General features: G+C 34.7%; 1 protein-coding gene across 5 annotated transcripts in view; it reads right to left on the bottom strand.

Annotated features, from left to right (window-relative positions):
• Nucleotides 1-20,591, bottom strand: part of PPFIA2 (PTPRF interacting protein alpha 2) — a 359,412-nt gene that overhangs the window by 10,272 nt on the left and 328,549 nt on the right. For 2 of the 5 annotated variants that reach the window (XM_054696186.1, XM_037513924.2), the window contains exons 23-25: nt 17,079-17,279; nt 6,524-6,717; nt 3,058-3,155 (exon numbers count right to left, since the gene is read on the bottom strand). In XM_054696186.1, the coding sequence (XP_054552161.1) occupies nt 3,058-3,155; nt 6,524-6,717; nt 17,079-17,279 (493 nt within the window). Of the gene's footprint in view, nt 1-3,057; nt 3,156-6,523; nt 6,718-8,322; nt 8,353-9,512; nt 9,576-17,078; nt 17,280-20,591 lie in introns of all 5 variants that reach the window. The other 3 variants (XM_054696184.1, XM_054696183.1, XM_054696185.1) reach the window with 3 other exon arrangements.

Here is a 20,591-nt window from a genome sequence, read left to right as displayed (position 1 = left end):
TCCATTTCATTATCTGCAATGGTCAGAATAGTATTTAGGGGGTGGAGGAGGAAGGGAAGTAGACTTTATATATTGCTTTAACTTTTTAAAATTATTACTGATTTGTCCTAATTTATTCATGTATAATTAAGTAAAATTTTTCTGGATCATAGCTTTAGAGCAGTAAAGTGATAGCCTGTCCCACTGAGGAGCCCTGACATCCCTTTTCAGTCAAGGTCTTCAGCACACCAGTAAACAATGCCCTGACTAATCCCACCAGAGATTAGTTTTGCTTTAATTTTTAGCTTTCTAATAAATGAAATGATATATACTTTTGTGCCTGTGTCTTTCATTCAGGATTGAGTTTATGCATATCATGTAGAGAGCAGTAGCTTGTTTATTTTCATTGCTATATAATATTCCATGAATGAATATACCACAATTTACTGACTCTACAGTTGAAAATTTGATATAAGTGTGCCCTTCAGAGATCTCCAAAGAAAGCTTATATTGGTGATTCTGATTTCAGAATTTTTTACTCTGTTATCATGAGATTGCCAAGGGCTCTGCTCAGGTTCCTTACTCTTTGGCTTCTGTTTTCTGTCCAGTTTTTAGCTTCTTATACCATGCTTCTTGGGAGTCCACAAATGCCTCACAAGGAAGGTTGCAAACTGTCAATTTAGTTATTTCCTTTTTTCTCAAGATCTTGATTCTTCAAGACCTGGCAGCATTGGCCCCTCTAAATTATAGTTTTCTCTCTCTGTTCTTTGAGTCAGAGAAAAGTAGTAGCTAGAGACAGGCTTACCTCAACACATTTATCTTTTATCCAGGGTCTTAGCCTCTCAAGCCTAGGTGTTTCAGTTGCTCTTTATTGTCTTCAAATAACAACTTATTGATTCAACTAGCTTTTTCAATTTTGTAAGTCAGATCCCATTCTAAAAATCTATTTCCAAGCATAATTTATGCCCTGACTTCAGAGCTTGGTAGAGATCCTCTTGACCTAAACATAAGTGACTAGCGCTCAGTGTTGATTGTTTCCTAGCAACACATTAAATGCTAGTACATTCTTGATATTCACATGGTTTCTTCATTTTAGAAAGCCATTTATTAAGGTCAAGGTTAATTAACACTTCATATAATAACAGAAACCCCTAGTCACAGTCAAGTTATTCCTGTAAATGCCATCAGATTGGTTATAGAAAACAGGTCATCTCTTACACATTCTTATCATACGGAGTTGTCTTATATATAATCAAAGTGAACAATGGCAGTTCCCCCCCACCCCCCAGGACTACGTTCTAACCAGCAAATGCCAAATATTATCATATTTGGTGTAGGGCCAAATGTGAAATTCCTCACCTTTTCATCTCATCTCTCTGTATATGAAGCATTCTATGTGGCAAGACCAGGCAAAATAAAATCTGATTGGGGAAAAATACTTTGGAAAGAAAACTAGGAAGTGGTATATCATGGGGAAAAATAGACATGGGTAGGTTTTTAGGTCAAGCACAGATTTCTTTGGCAATTATTTTCCAAATTTTAATTCAACTGAAAAACAATGTACTGAAAAGTATTTGAAATTCCCTTGGGCCCAAAAATGAAGTGAAATCAAAAAACCCAATTTTGATAATGGAAAAACTTTCCTGATTCTAAATAAGTCAAATGAAGTGTTACATAAAATGCATAGTGTGTCTATTTACTCCCCAATGAATCATATACAGAAAAATATTTTTAACTAATCACCTTCACATGCATTCAAGTTCACTATCCTAGAACTAATGCAATGTCTAAGAACTGTGAAAGATAAATGTGATTGCTGATTATTTAACACAAATGAGAAGCACAGAAGTTAAGTATAGCTATTTTAAATAAGGAATAAACTGCAGCTAAACTTTAATGTGGGGGTAGGTTAATACGTACTATATATTACTTGCATAAAGTAACCTCCAAAGGAAGATGAAAACAGAGACTTATGCCTAATTTTGAATAATTAGAATATTAAAAAAACTATTAAATTTGATGAAATACTTCCACCAATGAACTCTTGGAAAACAGGAAATGGAAATATAACTGATGGTTTATTTTGTATGTATTCAAAGTATTCCTTATTTTAATAATTTTCCTTCAGTAGTTGTTCTATTTCCTTTGAAAAATATAATTTGTGTGCAGTGTGGAACATATATCTGAAGAGTGTGAACTTAAGCCTCTAAATCATATACACTGTTGTAAAGTAACATTACCTCAATAAAAATAAAAATATATATATGAACATAAATTAAGTAATGATTTTTACAAAAAAGGCTTGTAGATACATTATATGCCATTAAATATTCTTTTAAAAATAATTAAATTTTCCTTCAACAGCAATAACAAAAATAAAGGACTTAACAATTATTTTCTGAACATTTCTTTCCGCTGTATATTAAGCTACACCTCAACATTTAGATGATCAATTTCTAAATACAGTACTTTTCTAATACATCAGTATCAATTCAACTTTTTCTTGTCATTCAACTCAAACACATTGGTATACATAATAGTTGCAGCAATTAGCAATGCTCTTAAAATCATTTCTAGCTAAAAATAATAATATATTAGTTTCATTTATAGGGGAAAAAACCCTATATAATGTCTACATAAAATCCCTATAAAATTCTGTAGCTAAATTACAAAAATAAAATTTCTGGGCACAGAAATAAAATTCAAACCAAAGATAAACTGCTAAAAATAAATTATATACCATGTTTCTCTGAGTCATAATGAGAATGTTCTATTTAAAGTTTGACAGAAATATCTACATGGAGGCATCTTTATGAAAAAGCTGAATGTATAATTAAGAATTTCCAAGGAATAAATATCAATTAAAACAGTCAAGAATATCCCCTGAGATAGTCACCTAATAGTGTAATGATATACTTCTGTGTTTTAATCAGAAAGTTAAAGAAAACAAAATAATGAAGATACTATTCTAGTTGAATACTCTGTTATTTAATGACCTCTGTTACACTTTAGTTGCATAAAAGTGAAAGCTAAAACCCACAGAGAAAGGCATTTCATATGAGGAAAAAAACACATTACCTTTTATTTCATGTTGACTTGCTTCTCGTCTTCTTTCCAGCTCTTTTCTGTCATAATTCAACCTTTTTAAGCACATAATTCCATACTGTAAACTTGTTCTGTCATTATATTTTTAAAAGAAGAACACACATTGAATTTACTTAACAGATGAATGACTGTTTTTGATAAAATATAGTCAACACTATGCACAACTTCTTAGGGTAAAAGGTTAATAAATTACACTTGAAATTTAATCTTTAAATACTGGTAGGAAATAAAATCATAGTTATTCTAAGCACATGCTGCTCTACAGAGTAGAAAAAACTATTTTCAATATGAGAATAATGTTAGAATAATCGTGAATCATGTTGTGTATCCATATGTCTTAGTCTTCCATTAGGCTATTTCTACATTATTTTCAGACAAGTGAATTTTGACTCATTTGAAAAGATTTTACAGAGTACAGGGAGGAATGAATAAAAACTGTTATCTTTTTCTGAAGTTTATAAGAAAAATGGCATAAAAACTTGAGTTAGTTAAATAATAAGATAACTAAATACTATAATGAATAGCCAATACCTCTAAAGTAAGGAAGTATATGAAAGGAACAAGTCAGCAGACTTGTGTGGAAAGGACATTGTGGAAGAGCAGAAAATGGATCTTTAAAGGATAATTTAGCAAAAAAAAAAAAAAAAGATGTTAAAGAAAATGGAGTATCAGAAACATAAGATTGCAGATGAACTGTTAAAAGTGGTGATAGTGAAATGTACATCTAGACCTGAAAATTCATGCTAGGAAGTAAGAGAAATATGATTACATATGAAGACTTGCATTTTATTAAGGAAAGCCTCTCATTTAGTCTAAATGGGAATACATGAAGGTGATCATTACTGGACAATTTCCACAGGAGAAAGAAATTAAAAGTTTTTGCTTGAGGAAGCATAATTTGGTACCCAAATAGGACATGGGTAAATAGATAATCTTAGGGGACAAGAAAATTAATTAAGGGATCAATACTGCCAAAATAAGGGTTAGTGTAAGGACAACTAGCATGAGCATGAAAGGAAAACCCAGATATCAGAGACGTCCAGAAATGAGAATACTTGGTGAGATTAGCTAAGTATGTGGAACAGTGGTAAGAGAAAAAAGAGTATCTAGGTGTCATGAGTAAAGAACATTAATAATTACTGACTTCTTAAGAGTTCAGAAATATAGACCAAGCTAGATATGATGACACTGGACACAGAAGTGTTAGATGCTTTTCTAAACTGTGCAATTTTAAGAAAACAATGTTGAGTTCAATGTCTCAGAGTCAAAGGAAATTGGAAAATAATATACATTTAAGAGGGTGCTCTGTGTGGGCTGAATTTTGTTCCCCAAGATTCCTAATTTGAAGGTATAACTCCAAATACTTCAGAATTTACTTCAGAATGTTGCTGTATTTGGAGATAGGGTCTGAAAGGAGGTAATGGCATTAAAATAAGGCGTTAGGGTTATCCTTAATCATCTTGACTAGTGTCCTTGGAAGAGGAAATCTTGCACACAAAGAGATAGGTCACTGACTTGCACACAGAGGAGAAAGAGCGAGGGAGCCTGTGGTGAGGGTACAATCAGCAAGCCAAAGAGAAGAAACCAATCCTGCTAAAATCATGATCTTGAATTTTTAAATTCAATAACTATGGGAAAATAAATTTGTTTTATAGGTATCTAGTTTGTAATATTTTATGACTGTCCCAGGAAGCTAATTCAATGGGATATCAGTTATTCTGATAAAATAACCATCATAGGCATAAGGCATCTTGGGGTGAAACCAATAGTTCTTGGTTAATTTCTGCCAGGCTTTAATATAGAAAATGAGACTGTGCTGTAAAGAGGATATGTGTGAAATGGAAAACTGGGCTGAGAAGACAAGGGAATATAATATGAAGAGCTAGGCATAACCTAGAGACAAGCTAGTATACATTCCAGAACCAGTAAGAGCACTGATGTTTGAGCAATTTTTATTTTTCAAAAAGGAAAACTTGCTTACTGTATTAATCATTTCTACTAAAATAATAAAGCAAATAAAAGTCAACCTAGTGAATTGGAATCAAGAATTATGTCATCAAATATTCCAGTATTTCAAGTCTACTGCAACCACACAAAGTTTGAGAGGCTAAAATGTTCAGTAACAGGAAATTCACTACTTTACAATGTATATGCCCCAGAAAATGACATAAAAGTTGTTTTTTTTTCTATTGAATAGAAATCACTCACCCTAGTATTTATACCTATCTGAATGAGAAATATGCACATTTAACAAGGCAAATGTTATGTTTGCATTATATAACAATATTACAACATAAGAAAACATCTAAAAGTTCTCTTATCCAAGATAGGTATCTTTAATTTCTTCACCTTTCCACCACTTTTATCATTTTAATATCTATAAATTAATAATTTCTTATTGTCATCTCACCATATAGTAGGACTTTTGTCCCTGCCAATAAACACAATGTAAATATGCACTGTCAACCCACTAACAAAAACTGGTATTTTGGTGTCAACTAAAAGTAACAAATCATCTTCACTTGAACACCTTTAAGTCATGGATTGCCTAACCAGTATTTTAATGTTTTTTTTCAAAAACTGTTATATTTATCTGTACTAAATTTAATCTAGGAGTGTATCTATTGCATTAAGATTAAAAATAGCTCCATAAATTTAACAGAAGAGTACTATTTATTATCTCTTTATCTTTGCTTTATGTCATCAACATATCTAATTTTTCTACCATTTTCATATCATTCATTAACTAAATGTGGACAAGATATAACCAATAGTTTCCCAAGTGAATAGATTTATATTTACTCATTTATCATCAAAATGAACTACATATGAAATAACAGTAATCCAAATGACATTTTTCATGTAACCTACAAAGATATTTTGCTACATGAAAAAATGGTTGCATTTTATTCATCTGCGTCCTCACAACTTTGTCATAACCCATTCAATAATTTTGTCCTGAAAATTAAAATGCACAAATAAGCAAAAGCACTAAAAGGTTTATATAAAAACAAACAAACAAAAAACACAAATATGTTTTTTCAGAAAAGAACTCTTTCTCAAGATATTTTCCATATTTTTAATTTTTTAATTTATAATCAGATGTATTTATAGACCTAAAGCAATTTCATTACAAAAATAATTTTCCAATATAATAAACAAATCTAAATAACAAATATGGAATTTTCTAAAGGTACAGCAAAAATTTATGCTGTCTGAGAAGAATTTTATGCATGTATGTTTTCATAAGCTTTATTCATACAATATTGTACAAAAATTTACATTAGTTTTGCATTAGCTGCATAAAAATATTTTGTGAAGTAGATGTACACAGATGTTTCAAATAGTACTTTTGCTCTATTTCCTGAACATCTATTTTTGTTTTAGTAATATATACATTATTTATTGTTTCACTTTAATTATTTGGAAAAAAACCTACCGATGGAAGCTATCCACCATTTTTAAATGCACACGGAGATCTTTTTTTGTTAGATGATCTAACATTCTTGCATCTACCAAGCACTCCATAAAATAACTTCTGTATTGAGGTAACCCCAGGCTAGGAAGCCATTCATTTCCAATCCATTCATGGTTCATATCTCCATATGCCAGGGTCTGTAGAAAAACCGGACACTAGAATTGTTTTATAGCAGTCAAGTTTCGTAACCAATAAAATGAGATTGTAATTGGAGGATATTACAAATGCCTGAGATATAAGTGATATTTAATCACAATGATAAAAGGAAACAAAAAATATTTAGTCTTTGGGGATTTGATTTACTTTGGTATAAAATGATGGAACTCTGGTTACAGGGTTCAAGATATTTGCCAACATCAATATTCACTTTACAGTCTCTAAAAACAGAAATTGCATAAGAGAGACTTTTACATAAATAGGTATTTTTATTAAAGAATTAGAATTAATGGTATAATACAATTGTTGTGTCTAAAGAATATTTACATAGGTAGATTAATTTAACTTGAATTAAACTCCACCATTTCCTTCTTTAATGCCACTATTACCATTGCTGTGGTGTAATGGCAAATCTTAACTTAAAAGTAAAGATCTCAGTAAACAAATAGAGAAAGGAGAATATGATAAAGAAAGTGATGAAATTTAAATGGATATTATTGTAACCTAGTAAGGTCTGTGGCCAGCATTCTATAAGATCATTGGGAAGAATAGTTTTTTTTTTTAAGAAATCAATCAACATAAACTCTGTACTTAAAGAAGCAGGGCATAATTAAAAAAAAAAAAACTAACACAGATAATCTAACACTTTAATATGACTATATGAACTAATCCCACCAAATACTGTTCATAGCCAATAGGAAAACCAAAATTAACCATCACCTCTAAAAAAATTATTACAGACTATTTATATTAATTTTAGTGTTTTCTATTAAGTTCCTTTTCAAATGACAAATTCACAATTCTAACTAAGCTGTATTTCTACTGAAAATCTAGGTGTTTCCCTTCTTTGTATGTTCTTAAAAATGTTAAAATTCTTACCAAAATGATGCAAACTTAATTTATTACTGTTTAAATATTTAGTCTACTTATATTTCATATTCATTTTATATTATATTTTATTATATCATATATTATTACATTTATTTTATAATATTTTTATTACAATATTAAAATTTTATGTAGAGTCAGAAGTTTGAATCACATTGAATACAACACACATTCTTTTGGTTCTAAAAAATGCAGAAATTCTGAAAAATGCACAGCTTCCTCACAAACTTGTTTGTTCGAAACACAGGAACTTGTCTCATATTGCATGTCAATAAATGGGACTGACTCCTGACTCATAGTCACAGTGCTGGCACATGTCCCTCTAACTCCAAATTTCCTACACTAAGCATCATATTTTAAAGAAGCTGTGATTCCAAACTGTTTTTTATACTCTTCCCCCCATATAGCCAACATGAATAATTCCTGATTAAAAATAGTCAGGGGCATTTTCAGAGAAATTTAAGTTGTAATTCATTCTTTTGAAGAAGAAAGGAAATGACTCTTTCAAAAGAGACCAAATATAAAATGATAATCATCTCATTTGCAAAGTATGGTATGTAAAATACACATACAGTATTTAATATAGTATTAAACTATATTCATACTAGCCTAATCGTAAGCTAAGTGAAAATTTCTAATATGACATGCAACAACCTTCCTATTATATATCCTCATAACCTACTAAATGAGACTCTTAGAGCATATGGATTTCCTACCTGGGCCCAGCTTCCTTCCTCAGATTCTTTCTGTGTTAGCATCAGGGAATGATTAATAAAGCAGATAAATACAAATTAATTTCAGCTGAAGACAGTAAATTTTTTCTAACAGAAGCAAAATTGTTATTGAAATGTTAATTATGACATTGGTAGATGAAGACACAGATTCTTACTTAGATGGGCAATAATCAGTTTCTAATTAATTCTACTGAAACACATATACACATGACATGGACTTTTCATTATACAATTGCTCTTGTCATTCCAAATCCTTTTTAATTCTTAACTGGATAATTTCCCTAATATAGTGAGTTTAATAAGAAATTCTGAATATATACACAAATAACCATGTTCACAAATGTGTGTACACACAGATATACAAAGCAGAAATCTTATATAAAGTAAGTTGATGAAATATAAAAAGGAACTATATCCCTCTAATAAAGCTTTCTGGTAATCAAATATACTATATTTCAACAACAACCAACAAAAAACAAAACTAAACAAGACAAATATCAAGCACAAGAAAACTAAGCTAGAAATACCACTAGTACTCAGCACTAGCATTTTTATCCCTCTTAAACTCCTATGTAGTCAATATTTCAAACAAGGAAAAAACAAAGGCCATCAAATTAAAAAGATGTTGCTTAGAATAAAATGTACTGCATGCCCAACTTTGTTACTTTACATGAAAAATGACTATAAAGTACATTATATTTTAAAAAGTTGACGATTAGCAATAAGATACGGTGTTTTTTTAAACACAGAGCTTTTAAAACCAAATAAAGAGAGCATTTTTCTTTCTGATAACATTCTGTTTGAACGTTTGATAACGTTTGATAACGTTCTTAAGTGGTAAAGTACAGCAGACTAAACGAGTATACCAAAAAGGAGTGGTTGATCTAAACTTATCTATTCTAAGTTGAATTGGGTTTAGTAACATGTATTGTGACTATGCCTATTATAAGTGATATTTATTACTAAGCATTTCCACTGTTGCAAAATGAGTAAATAAGTTTGATCAAATTCTTGATTATTTGCATACGATAAACACTTATTCTATTAACCACATGATGACAATCTAGCACTGCATATCATTATGTACATAGACACCACTATTCTGATTTCATATAAAGAAAATAGCAGTCAAAAAACTTTCCGTCATGTTCGACAAGGTCAGAGAGACTAACCGTTTTTGCTGGAGCTGCGAGATTTTCCATTTCTTCATGGGTCACCCAAACGTTGCCTGAAGGCTAGGGAGGAGGCCCAGAGGGAAAGCAGAGGATCCATAGGAGGGAAGCAGTGGTAAAGAAGAAAGGCAGCACCACCGTAAGTTAACAGCACCACAACAGGCTCTGGGCTCCATACAACGCGCACCAGAGAGACAGCATGGCTGGTTGGCCCAGAGCTCCCTTTTTTCTACCACTTAAAAAGATTACATGGAAAGAGGCATGATGGGACAGACTTAAAATGATACTTCTGTGATTAGACATCACACAAAATAATCATAATTTGTATTGCAAAGGTATGTGGCTATTAGATGCATTTTTTTATAATCATGGATACCAGAGTAAAATTAATCTGAGAAGGATATAGTTCTTTCTTCGGATGAAAAAGGCACATGCATATTGTGTATTACCAAAATTTCATCCACACAATTTTGACCCTTCAATGTCCTTAGAAATAGGAAAATTGGTTGACAACACAAAGCTGAAAACACTGTCATAATCTGGCTGGAAACCAATACCAAATGATGTCTTCTTTTTACAATTGAGTAAACATGTTGTTTCCTGTATTCTTATAGAAGAGAATGAAGCAAAATGCTATTTTTTATTTTATATAAGATATTTTTCCAGTCTCACTAAATACTGTCAAAAATTTCAGAGACTAGGTTTCCTAATTTTCCAGCAATACCTCATACCATTATAAAAAAGGATATGATATAAAAATAAATTTTCTCTGTACCTGGCACTATTTTATGAAGTCTCATTTGCTATTTAAATTAAAAAAAAAAACATGATATTTATTCTATACAATGATTAATGTACAATTTCTAAACCAAAATCTACTTAGTAACATACAAATCAGACCTACTGTTCATGGTGATGGCTTCTGGGAACCACTTCCCATCAAATTCTGCCATTTCATTGGGAAACATTTAGGACATTGCAAGACTGTCCAAGCACATCGATTCCCTAGTCAAAATGTAATCTATATTGCATGTATATGCAATACCTGTTTTAGGAGTTTAGTTTGAAAGAATTAGACTTAACAAAGTTGATACCCTTATATAAGTCATGACCTTAATTCTTTCTGGACTCCTGCACCATTCACATAATATCATGTATGACTTTTCTTCCACCATAAATAATGAAATTTAAAATACTTTTATTTTTTTTTTTTTTTTTTTTTTTTATAGAGGCATGCTTTATTTATTTGTTTGCTGGTTTGTTTGTTTGTTTTGTTTATACATGCACTGGGTACAGTCAGAAGCGCGGGAGGGTGAGAGAATTCACCAGAGCCAGAGCGGGGAGCAGAGCAGGCAGAAGGACCGAAGTACACTGCTGAGGGGAGCAGCGGGCGGCAGGAGAGGTCTGCGCACCATGTGGGACCCTCCTCTGGTGGCCGGGGAGCAGCCGGGGACCGAACCGGCGCCGCAGAGGCCGCGGGCAGCTTCGCAACCCAGCGCTCAACCGCTGCGCCACCGGGGAGGCCCTAAAATACTTTTAAAAGTAACTTTACAAACTAAACTGATTAATGCAAAAAGGAGAAATCTCATATATAACAAAATTAACTTATATATTCAGTTGAACACTGTAAGAATATTGAATAGTAAATATTCATACCTACAAGTAAATCACATGGGCACAAAAATCTCAAAGGATAGGCATCATATGTATGTACAGATGTCTTGTTTTTTCTAGAGTACATTTGAATTTTATTTTCCTATAAAAAATCTCTATACTTGTAAAAATACATTTAGAATATAGGAGCCATCCATTTCCTTAAAAATCCTCCTCTCTCCTAGTTTTAGGGAATAATGCTTATTATAAAGTGAAAGTTGCATATGAATATGAGTCATCAGAGCATTTGGAAGATATTTCTTTTATTAATTTTTTGAGGTGTGCACTATGCTAAAAATAACTTTACACTTATTTGCCACTTAACTCTTTACACACAGTGAACACAGTGCTTTGACTGAATGGTTGTGTTGTAGAGCAACCCCGATACAAAACGGGGTGCCTGACTGTGGGTCCTCACCCGCGCACTTAAAAGGACTTATCAATGCTCTACTGCAGGCACACGTGAAAGGTTAATAAAAGGTTTATTTACAAGGGAAGGGGAAATGAGGAAATGTACAGCTCTGGGAGAAAAGTGGGAGACTAAGTTTTAAATGAGTCCTACCCGAAGGCCGGAAGGAAACTGAAAGAACTCAGGCTAGGGATGAAACTGTATAGGCTCATGGTTGAGGCCATATTTGAGTCAAAACACACCCACAAGGGCTGTACGCACAGGGAAAAAACAGACTTTTCAGGACTAGAGACAAATATTATACTGCTAGTCCTGCAGAACTAGTGCGCTTATGGTGACCAACGCAAGGAATGTTACTTTGGGCTGGTCAACCGCAGGTGTAACTTGGAAACCACGCTGGGCGCCAAACTGTTGTAGAGCAACCCCGATACAAAACGGGGTGCCTGACTGTGGGTCCTCACCCGCGCGCTTAAAAGGACTTATCAATGCTCTACTGCAGGCACACGTGAAAGGTTAATAAAAGGTTTATTTACAAGGGAAGGGGAAATGAGGAAATGTACAGCTCTGGGAGAAAAGTGGGAGACAAAGTTTTAAATGAGTCCTACCCGATCCGCCGATCAGGAATCCCAAAATGGCGCTCTCAGAGTTGGCCGCCAGCCAGGAGCGGTGAAGCCAGGAGGCGAGCAATCGTGAGCCAGAGAGCCCAAGGCCCACGTGTTTGGTTTTTTATATCCAACCTGGCTGCCCAACTCCACCCTCAGGTCCCAGCCACCCTCCCTTGGTGGTGATGGGATTTGTCTTTCCCAGAGTCTTGATGGCTTTAGTCTGGAGTGGGGGTGGAGTCCACAAAGCCTGTATGGGATTAACTCAGGACATCATTTCCCCCTAACAGTTGTACTTCAGTGTTATTTACTTGATTGTAATGATTTTTGAAAGCTCTCTGATTGTGAATGGAAATACTGTTTCCCTTCTTCTATGCAAATGTGACCAGTATTACATCATATGGAAATACACAGGTATATAATTTCTTTCACAGGATCTAAACATCTATATTTGCCAGTCTATCACCATATTCTGGGATGGCCAAGATATTAGAAACTATGTTTTTGTTCTGCATCTTTGTAATCAATATAGGCACATATTCAGGAAAATTTTCTGAAGTATAGTTTGCAAACTTCCCAAAGCTGTCTGTTAGTAGTTCACCTTTAACCTGCACTTTTACTTATGAGGAACACTACCTGCTCTACAATCTTGTAAAATAACCCATAAAATCTTTAGACACAACCCGATCCATTAGACATTAGTCAAGGTTTTAACAAGTTTATTTTTTAACCAAATCCTTATGTAATAAGTTAACTTCAAATTTATTTCTTTCTACCACCACTTTAAAGGACTGAACTTTGATCTGGCTAAGTAATGAAGGGTGATTTAGAACAGGAGAGCTTCAAAAGTTTATCTTAGAAATAGCTTGAGTGGAAGGCTTTGAATATCTAAAAGAAACAAGAACCTTGATGTTTTGTATCAAAGGATAAAAAGAGTACAAGCGATATTGTTAGGGGGAAAAGGATGTCCTAAAGCTAATTCCATACAGGCTTTGTGGACTCCACCCCCACCCCAGGCCAAAGCCAAAGACACTGGGAACTTCAAATCCCATCACCACCAAAGGGAAGGTGGCTGGGACCTGAGGGTGGGGTTAAGCAGCCAGGTTGGTATAAAGCCAGACACGTGGGCTTTGGAGGGGGGGGGGTCCCCCATTTTGGCTCTCCGCCAGCTTGCAGCCTCCAGCCAGCTCTGAGAGTGCTTTTTGGGTTTCCAGGTCGGCGGATCGGGTAGGACACATTAAAGACTTTATTTCCCTATTTTCTCCCTGAGTTGTACATTTTCCTTATTTCCTTTTCCCTTGTAAATAAACCTTTTATTCACCTTTTGTGTATGCCTGTAGTGGAGTATTAATAAGTCCCTTTTAAGTGCGCGGGTGAGGACCCACAGCCAGGCAACCCATTCAATATTGGGGCTGCCCTATAACAATATCAATAGGTAGGACAACCCTAAAGGACAAGCATCAACTTGCTTGTGGCCCTCTTAGAACCACCGAAAATCATCTGCTCGCTATTCTTGGCTCTCCATGATGCAATCCCCAATTTCTAAACTGACAATAGCAAACCAGTGGCTAATACCATCTGAGTCTAACAGACCATTTATAAAATTTCAAATATTTGGAAATTTAACAAATTATTATTAAGAGGCTTGAGTTTTAGCAGAGCTACTTCTCAGTAACTGTTCTAGGACATTTCATAAATCTCTCTAATTCTCTCTCTAAATCTCTCTCTCTCATTTCATAAATCTCTCTTTAGATTCTACATTTGGTAAGTGAACTAAAGCTACATTTTTCACACTAGAAAAAGTACTGAAACATTTAAATTATAATATGATATAATATATTCTGAGAGAGGCATGGGGAAGACGTAAAGATGCCTAGGTGAATTTAAGGAAGCACTCACTTTCAGGGTCACACAAGTGCAAGTAGATCCCTTGACAGTGAGTGCCACCTTAAATGTTGTGCTTGAGGTATTACACCTGCCTTACCTTAGTCCAGATGAAGAAGGACACTTAAAGATTATGATCAAATGAGAACTAGGAGAAAAACTCCTAGGGCTGCTAAGGGTTACAACATTTAGATAAATCATTTAGTACAGCATTATAATATAAAAATAAATGTTAAAATGAATATAGGAAATATCATGTGAAAAACAATGGTGGGAAAATAATTCTCTTCTTGTCCTAAATGCACAATAAGTACAGCAAGTAAACCTCAGAATAATCTTAAACTTGATTTACCTGTAGCGTTCATTACTGCTAACGTCATTTTGAGGTATATTTTTCACTTTATGATTGTATTACAAAGTAATTGTAATTTGTAATTAAATCATAAAGTCAATAATCTGAATTTTTTTTTCATAGTCAAAATGATCTAGAGCCACACATCACCCATGTTTGAGTTTTGTCTCATTTTTCAGGTAGAGAAATATTTCTTATTACAATAAGATTAGGATTTATTCACTTATACCTAACTTTACAAGTGGAGCTGTATGAGATTAGGCAGAATGAAAAGTAGAACCAAAGAAGAATGAAATAATGTCGTAAAACAGATGGTACACTAGTAGAATTGAGGAAGTAGGAGACTGTACTTAGAGGACAGATTAGGTCAAAACCAGATGGGAGTTTGACCTTGGACAAGCTACTTAACTTCTCTGCTCATCAGTTTTTCCCACTTCCATATTAGATACAATAAAAGTACCTATCTCACAGTGTTGTAGGACAAAAATGAATTGGTACATGTAAATACCCAGAACGTGTCCTGACATTCAGGAACTACTCCAGAGATGTAGGCTTTTCTACAATTTCATTAGAAATTTTGTCAAACTATTTCCACCCAAATAAGTTTTTGCTAAATAAATGCTATCTCCCCACCTGCTGCAATCATGGACACCTATCTTATTTCTTACATGTCTGCTCAATTTTGCTGAATTATAGGTTCCCAAACTTATTTGTTTCCACTGTGCTATTTTTTAATTAGGCAACAGAAAAAATAAATGAAATGTACTTCATGAACCAATAAGCTGAATTATTTGGAAAGAGCAGACAAAGGCAAATCTTAAAAAAAATTATCACTGAGTTATGACTTTGTTGAAGACAGGAAAAGAAATTGAAATGTCCAGGTACTGTATTGAGGCCTGGGGACAACAGAAAGTCTTATAATATTTTTGCTTGACCTACCGTGGGATAAATAAAAAAGAGATTATTATAAAATGTTTTTTATATGTACAGAGTGTAACTCAGGAAGGGAACACACCCACATTCAGGGACTTAGCAAAAGCTTTTCAGAGGAAGGACATTCAAGGAATCAAGAGATGAGAGATGAGTGGGGTGAGTGGGAAGGGATGATGATCCTTGAGTTCAAAGAATGTTGGAGTCACAGGAAAGAGCAACCAAGTTCATAATCAACCAAGAATATAAAAACTTAGGAAATGAAGTTCTTGTTGTGATCCTGACAGAAGGTAATGAAACCCTCGGGTGAGCTGGGATTAGATGATGAAGGATCTCATAAGCTCTCTTCACATTAGATTATTTTTTAAACAACTGAGTATAGGCTCACATTTAACAGTTTGCTATTTAAGTTTATTCAGTTTACTTAGACATTTTTAGAAAAAAATAGTGTTTAATTATTCTGTGATTCATTAAGAAATTGACTGGGGGTAAATACAGACAACAAAAATATTCTATTTTTCATCTTAAAATGGAGACAATTTTGCAAGGTTAAGAAGTTTTAATATATTTGTTTGTATTTGCTCTTAGGAGGAGAGTGTTAATGTAAACCAATCATGATACTTCTCTCTGAGTTGGAAATTATTTAGGAAATTCATTATCAGATTTATATTCAGTTAATAATAATTACCTAAATAGGCTGCTCAGTTTTTATTTTAAACTTATTATGAATTTTTTAACCGATAGCAGAAATTTATATAAATTAAAAATAATGTTATACATAAGATTTTGTTAGCTGTGTATTTTCCCTGCATGTAAAAATAAAAATGAAAGCCTCTAAAGCTTGACCTTGTATTTCTAGCATTAGAATCTAGTTTACAGGAAAGCAATATAATGTAAATACAACAGGAATGAAGCAAAATATCTGAAACCACTTAAGACCATATATGAACTCATATACAAGTTTACTTTTGTACCTGAAAACTACAAAAAAGTAATAGCACTTATCTTTTTTCACACTACTCAAATTTATCTCATTCTCCCATATTTTATTATGCTGTAAAAACATGGATCAGAGAGATCCAGTTAGCATCAGAAATTATCTCCTTTACAGTGAAAGATATAATTCAGCTATGAACTAAAGAGAGAATGAAATAGTGTTTTGGCATTTTTTTCTTAGTGTTTGAATTTGTCATCTGACATTGCTTTTTTTTTTCTTTTTCCCTTTCCTAAAATTAAGATAGGGACCAAATGACAGTATTAAGGATTTTTCATTGAGAAACAGATTTTGAAGGAAGGCATTGCACTTTGTATTTATAAAATATCAATTGTTTGGTGTACTTTCATAATGATGAAAATTGCCGAAGAAGTAAAGCATTAAGCACTGCATCTTCAGAAAGCAGTAATGCCTAGGGCTGACCTCCTGAGAGAAAACAAATGAAAGGAACACCTTGAAAAAGAATGAACTAGGGGTCTTGTTGTTTGGGGGGGGAATCCCCTACATTTTAGAGGCTAATTCAAGTCTGTCTTGGTTGCAGCCTTTAAGTCTGATCTGAATCACAGCTTTTCAGTAGAAATCTATTAAAAGCAGCAGCAAAGTTAATGAAGGGCAAGCCAAGTCTCTTCAGAATAATTGGTGCTGACACTGAAATGTGTGTTGCCACAATTCTGCTCTGTGGATTTAAAGATGCTGCTATTTTTTCAGCACTGTGAGGGGGAAGGTGCACAAATTGACTCACGGTCCTGGAAGTTGGAGGAGCTGAAGGGCTTGTGAGTGACACCATCTCCTGGATGGCTAATCTGAGCTTTAAGCGATGGAGAGGGTTGCTGATTCCAATTTCTCTCTGGATCTCAGTATCCGACAATGCAGACATGATGGCACCGCTCTTCACGTTGGCTCTGCAGGCTGCTACATACCAAGCGGGCATCCCCAGCCAGAGCTGTTGGATGGGGGGAAAATACACACAAATATTATCATAATGGTTAACATTTTAGTGTCCCTGATGTGTTAGGCATTATTCTAAGGGTCCTGTATTTATGAACTCATTAATTACCACAACCCCATGACAGAGATGCTATTATTTTCTCAGGAGAAGATAAATGTATAGAGATATTATGCAGTTTATTCAAAAATATCATCTAAGCAGTGAGGGAAATAAAGGTAGGAAATCAGATCTCTAGGGTCTGCAGTTTAGCAGCTAATATATATTGTTATGATTAAAAATAATAGCTGCACAGTACCAAGTTCCCACGTCCCCTTTGGATTTAAGAACAAGAAGAATTTCTACAAGTTGGATTTGGTAAAGGCTCAGTCAACATTTGTTTAATGAGTAATTTTAATGTATAATTCTCCTTTGAATTTTTGGCACAGAAACAGTTCTGCCATCTCCAGTCATGTGATTTTGATCAAAGTACACAGTGTAGCTAAGCCACATTTCACACATCTCTACGCCATGTGAGAGCTGTGTGAATATATGAATACTCTTCTTGCAGAATGAAATGATGTGCTAATGGAAGATACTAAAGTTGTAAACATATGGGGGAACTTTAGCTAAGAGAACAACAAAATGAGCAGTGCACTAGAAATTAGGTATTTCAATTTTGTGACTTTGCTGTGAAAATATTTTGAGTCAGTAGTGCAATGAGCACTGCACAGTGCCTGGCATGCACCATAGGCACCGAGCGATATGCCAGCTCTCAGGCACTGTTACAGCATCTGAATCATGCACACAGCATACATTCCTATGTGTAATACACATTTCTCTGCACTTTCACCCCTATATTACTTATGTGTAAGCAGCAGAACAGTGTAAGAGGTAAAATATTGACTTTTAAAGGTCAAAAATAAGGGTTTTTGGGGCTATTTTATTTGTTGCTATCAACATATTGAGCAAAGGAGAGAAAGTGTGAGAATGAGAAAAAGTCAAGGAAAGCGATAAATTAGTAAAATACAATGTCAAGAACTCTGGACCAGAAGGTCTAGGCTCTAATTCCTTTCCTGTCATTGATGACTCATGTAACATCTCTAAATCTCAACCATATTTTCTCATTTGTAAAGTGAAGGGATTAAATTTTATTTCCAAGGCATCATGTTAGGCAGTTTCTAAGATGATTTCCAGTGATCTTTGCCTCCAGACATCCCTGTCCTGGTGTAATCCTTTTTTTTTTTTTTAATACTTTGGATTGGATGGAGTGACTTGTCTCTATTGCATATACTCTGATAAAGTTGATGGACTGTCACTTTCCAGATTAGGCTATAAAGACTGTCATTCATTCTTAAGAGTCCTCTCTCTCTCGTCTCTGAGCTCTGGATCTAGAGGATGTCAGCAGCAGCCATATCCCGAGTAGCTTAGTGGAGATGCCCAATGTTCAGAGACAGAAGTTTCTGGCCAAGAGCTATCGAGGAACTGAATCATGACCTTGGAAACACCAGTCATTTGGGAAGTGGATTCTCTCTGAGTCAGGCCTTGAGATCGCTGCTCCTCTGACTAATACCTTATTGCAGCCTTGTGAGAGACTTGGAACAGAGGAAGAAGCTAAGCCAAGTGCAGATGCCTGACTCACAGAAGAAAATAAATGCTGAATTTGGGACAATTTGTTACATGATAACTGATAATTAATACAACTATGCTTTTATTTAAAAAAAAAAAATCTGCCATATTAAACGGCAACTTGCCTCCATAGGGGAAAAATCCAAACAAGCAAAAAGCCAAATCTTTGAATCAATGTGGCTTGAGCTTCTGGGATAAGAGGAAGGAGAGGGGGAACTCAAACACAGTGCCTAATTGAATAATCCCTACAGCAGAGTAGACACAGGGATTGACCTGATTTTGACAGGTAAGATTAGATAAGAAGGGGGCCTCCCCTGGTGGTGCAGCGATTGAGCGCTGGGCTGCGAAGCTGCTCGCGCAGCCTCTGCAGAGCCGGTTCAATCCCCAGCCACCGGCGAGGGTCCCACATGGGGCGCAGACCTCTCCTGCCACCCGCTGCTCCCCTCAGCAGTGTATTTCGTCAGTCTGCTTGTTCTGTTCCCTGCTCTGGCTCTGGTGAATTCTCTCACCCTCCTGCCCTTCTGACTGTACCCAGTGCTTGTATAAATAAATAAATAAATCTTAAAAAAAAAAAATTAGATAAGAAGGAAGTGGGACTTGAATTCGTACTTCATAAGCTCAAGTTGATCATAATAACTAAACTTCTAAATTTATCTCCACTGGACCCTATTGATTTTCCACTCCCCTCTCTCCTAAGATATTTAGAATTCCACAAGGGCTAATATGACCCAAATGCTTGTCAATACAGTTACTAATGTCATCATGCCTCATTAGACTTCTAAAGTTTTTTTTTTTAAAGATTTATTTACTTATACAAGAACTGGGGTACAGGCCAGAGTTGTGGGGGTGAGAGGATTCACCAGAGACAGAATGGGGAGCAGAACAGACGGATTGACTGAAATACGCTGCTGAGGGGAGCAGCAGGTGAGAGAGGAGAGGTGTGCCGCGCCTGGTGGGTATCTCCCTGGCCAGCAGAGAATTGAATCCATGCTGCAAAGGCTGCAGACAGCTTCAAGTGCTGCGCTCAACCCACTGCGCCACTGGGGAGTTTTTGATATGAATAAAAGGTGTGGGAAGCATCAGACTTACTTCTACAGATAATCCTCAGCCGGCTGTGCACTCAAGGAGGCGCCAAAGGAGGTGAAAGGTAAGAGCTCTTACTCATTGGATCACAGGCTCATTCATCTTGTTTATTCCATTTTATAATTTGAGTCACTTTAGGAAGCACATTATGAGCAATTTCTGTGTGCTCAGGATAGGTTTAATTAGCACAAACTTCACTGCCTGTCATTTCCTAGCCCTTTAATGTCAGTAAATTTGCTTTTTTTAATCTAAAAGATTTGTTCATCACTTGCCAAAATAGCAGCTAATGCTCTGTCAAAATGCAGCTCATGTTATTGCAGTGAAACTGAAGGAAGAACTGAGGTGCTAATTTTGAGGTGCACTTTCTTAAGCGTTTTGTCTTACAATTGATTTTTAGTTAATAGTAATTTTAAAGACATCTTTGAAAGAAACAGCTCAAATCACTAAGAGCTAAAAATTCCCAATTTATAGGAGAGAATAAAATGTAATAAGATGCATACACTTTTTACTCAGTCCAAGAAAAAATACAAAAATGTGTGATTTTATCTATCTATACAAGACTACTTTTTAAACTAAAATGTATTCGTTAATTTTACTCATTGATTTTTCATTTGCTCT

The sequence above is a fragment of the Talpa occidentalis genome, unplaced genomic scaffold (genome assembly GCF_014898055.3).
Source record: "Talpa occidentalis isolate TD23 unplaced genomic scaffold, MPIMG_talOcc4v2.1 talOcc4.16, whole genome shotgun sequence".
Classification (NCBI taxonomy): Eukaryota; Metazoa; Chordata; class Mammalia; order Eulipotyphla; family Talpidae; genus Talpa; species Talpa occidentalis.
This window is presented reverse-complemented; position numbering and strand designations above follow the sequence as displayed.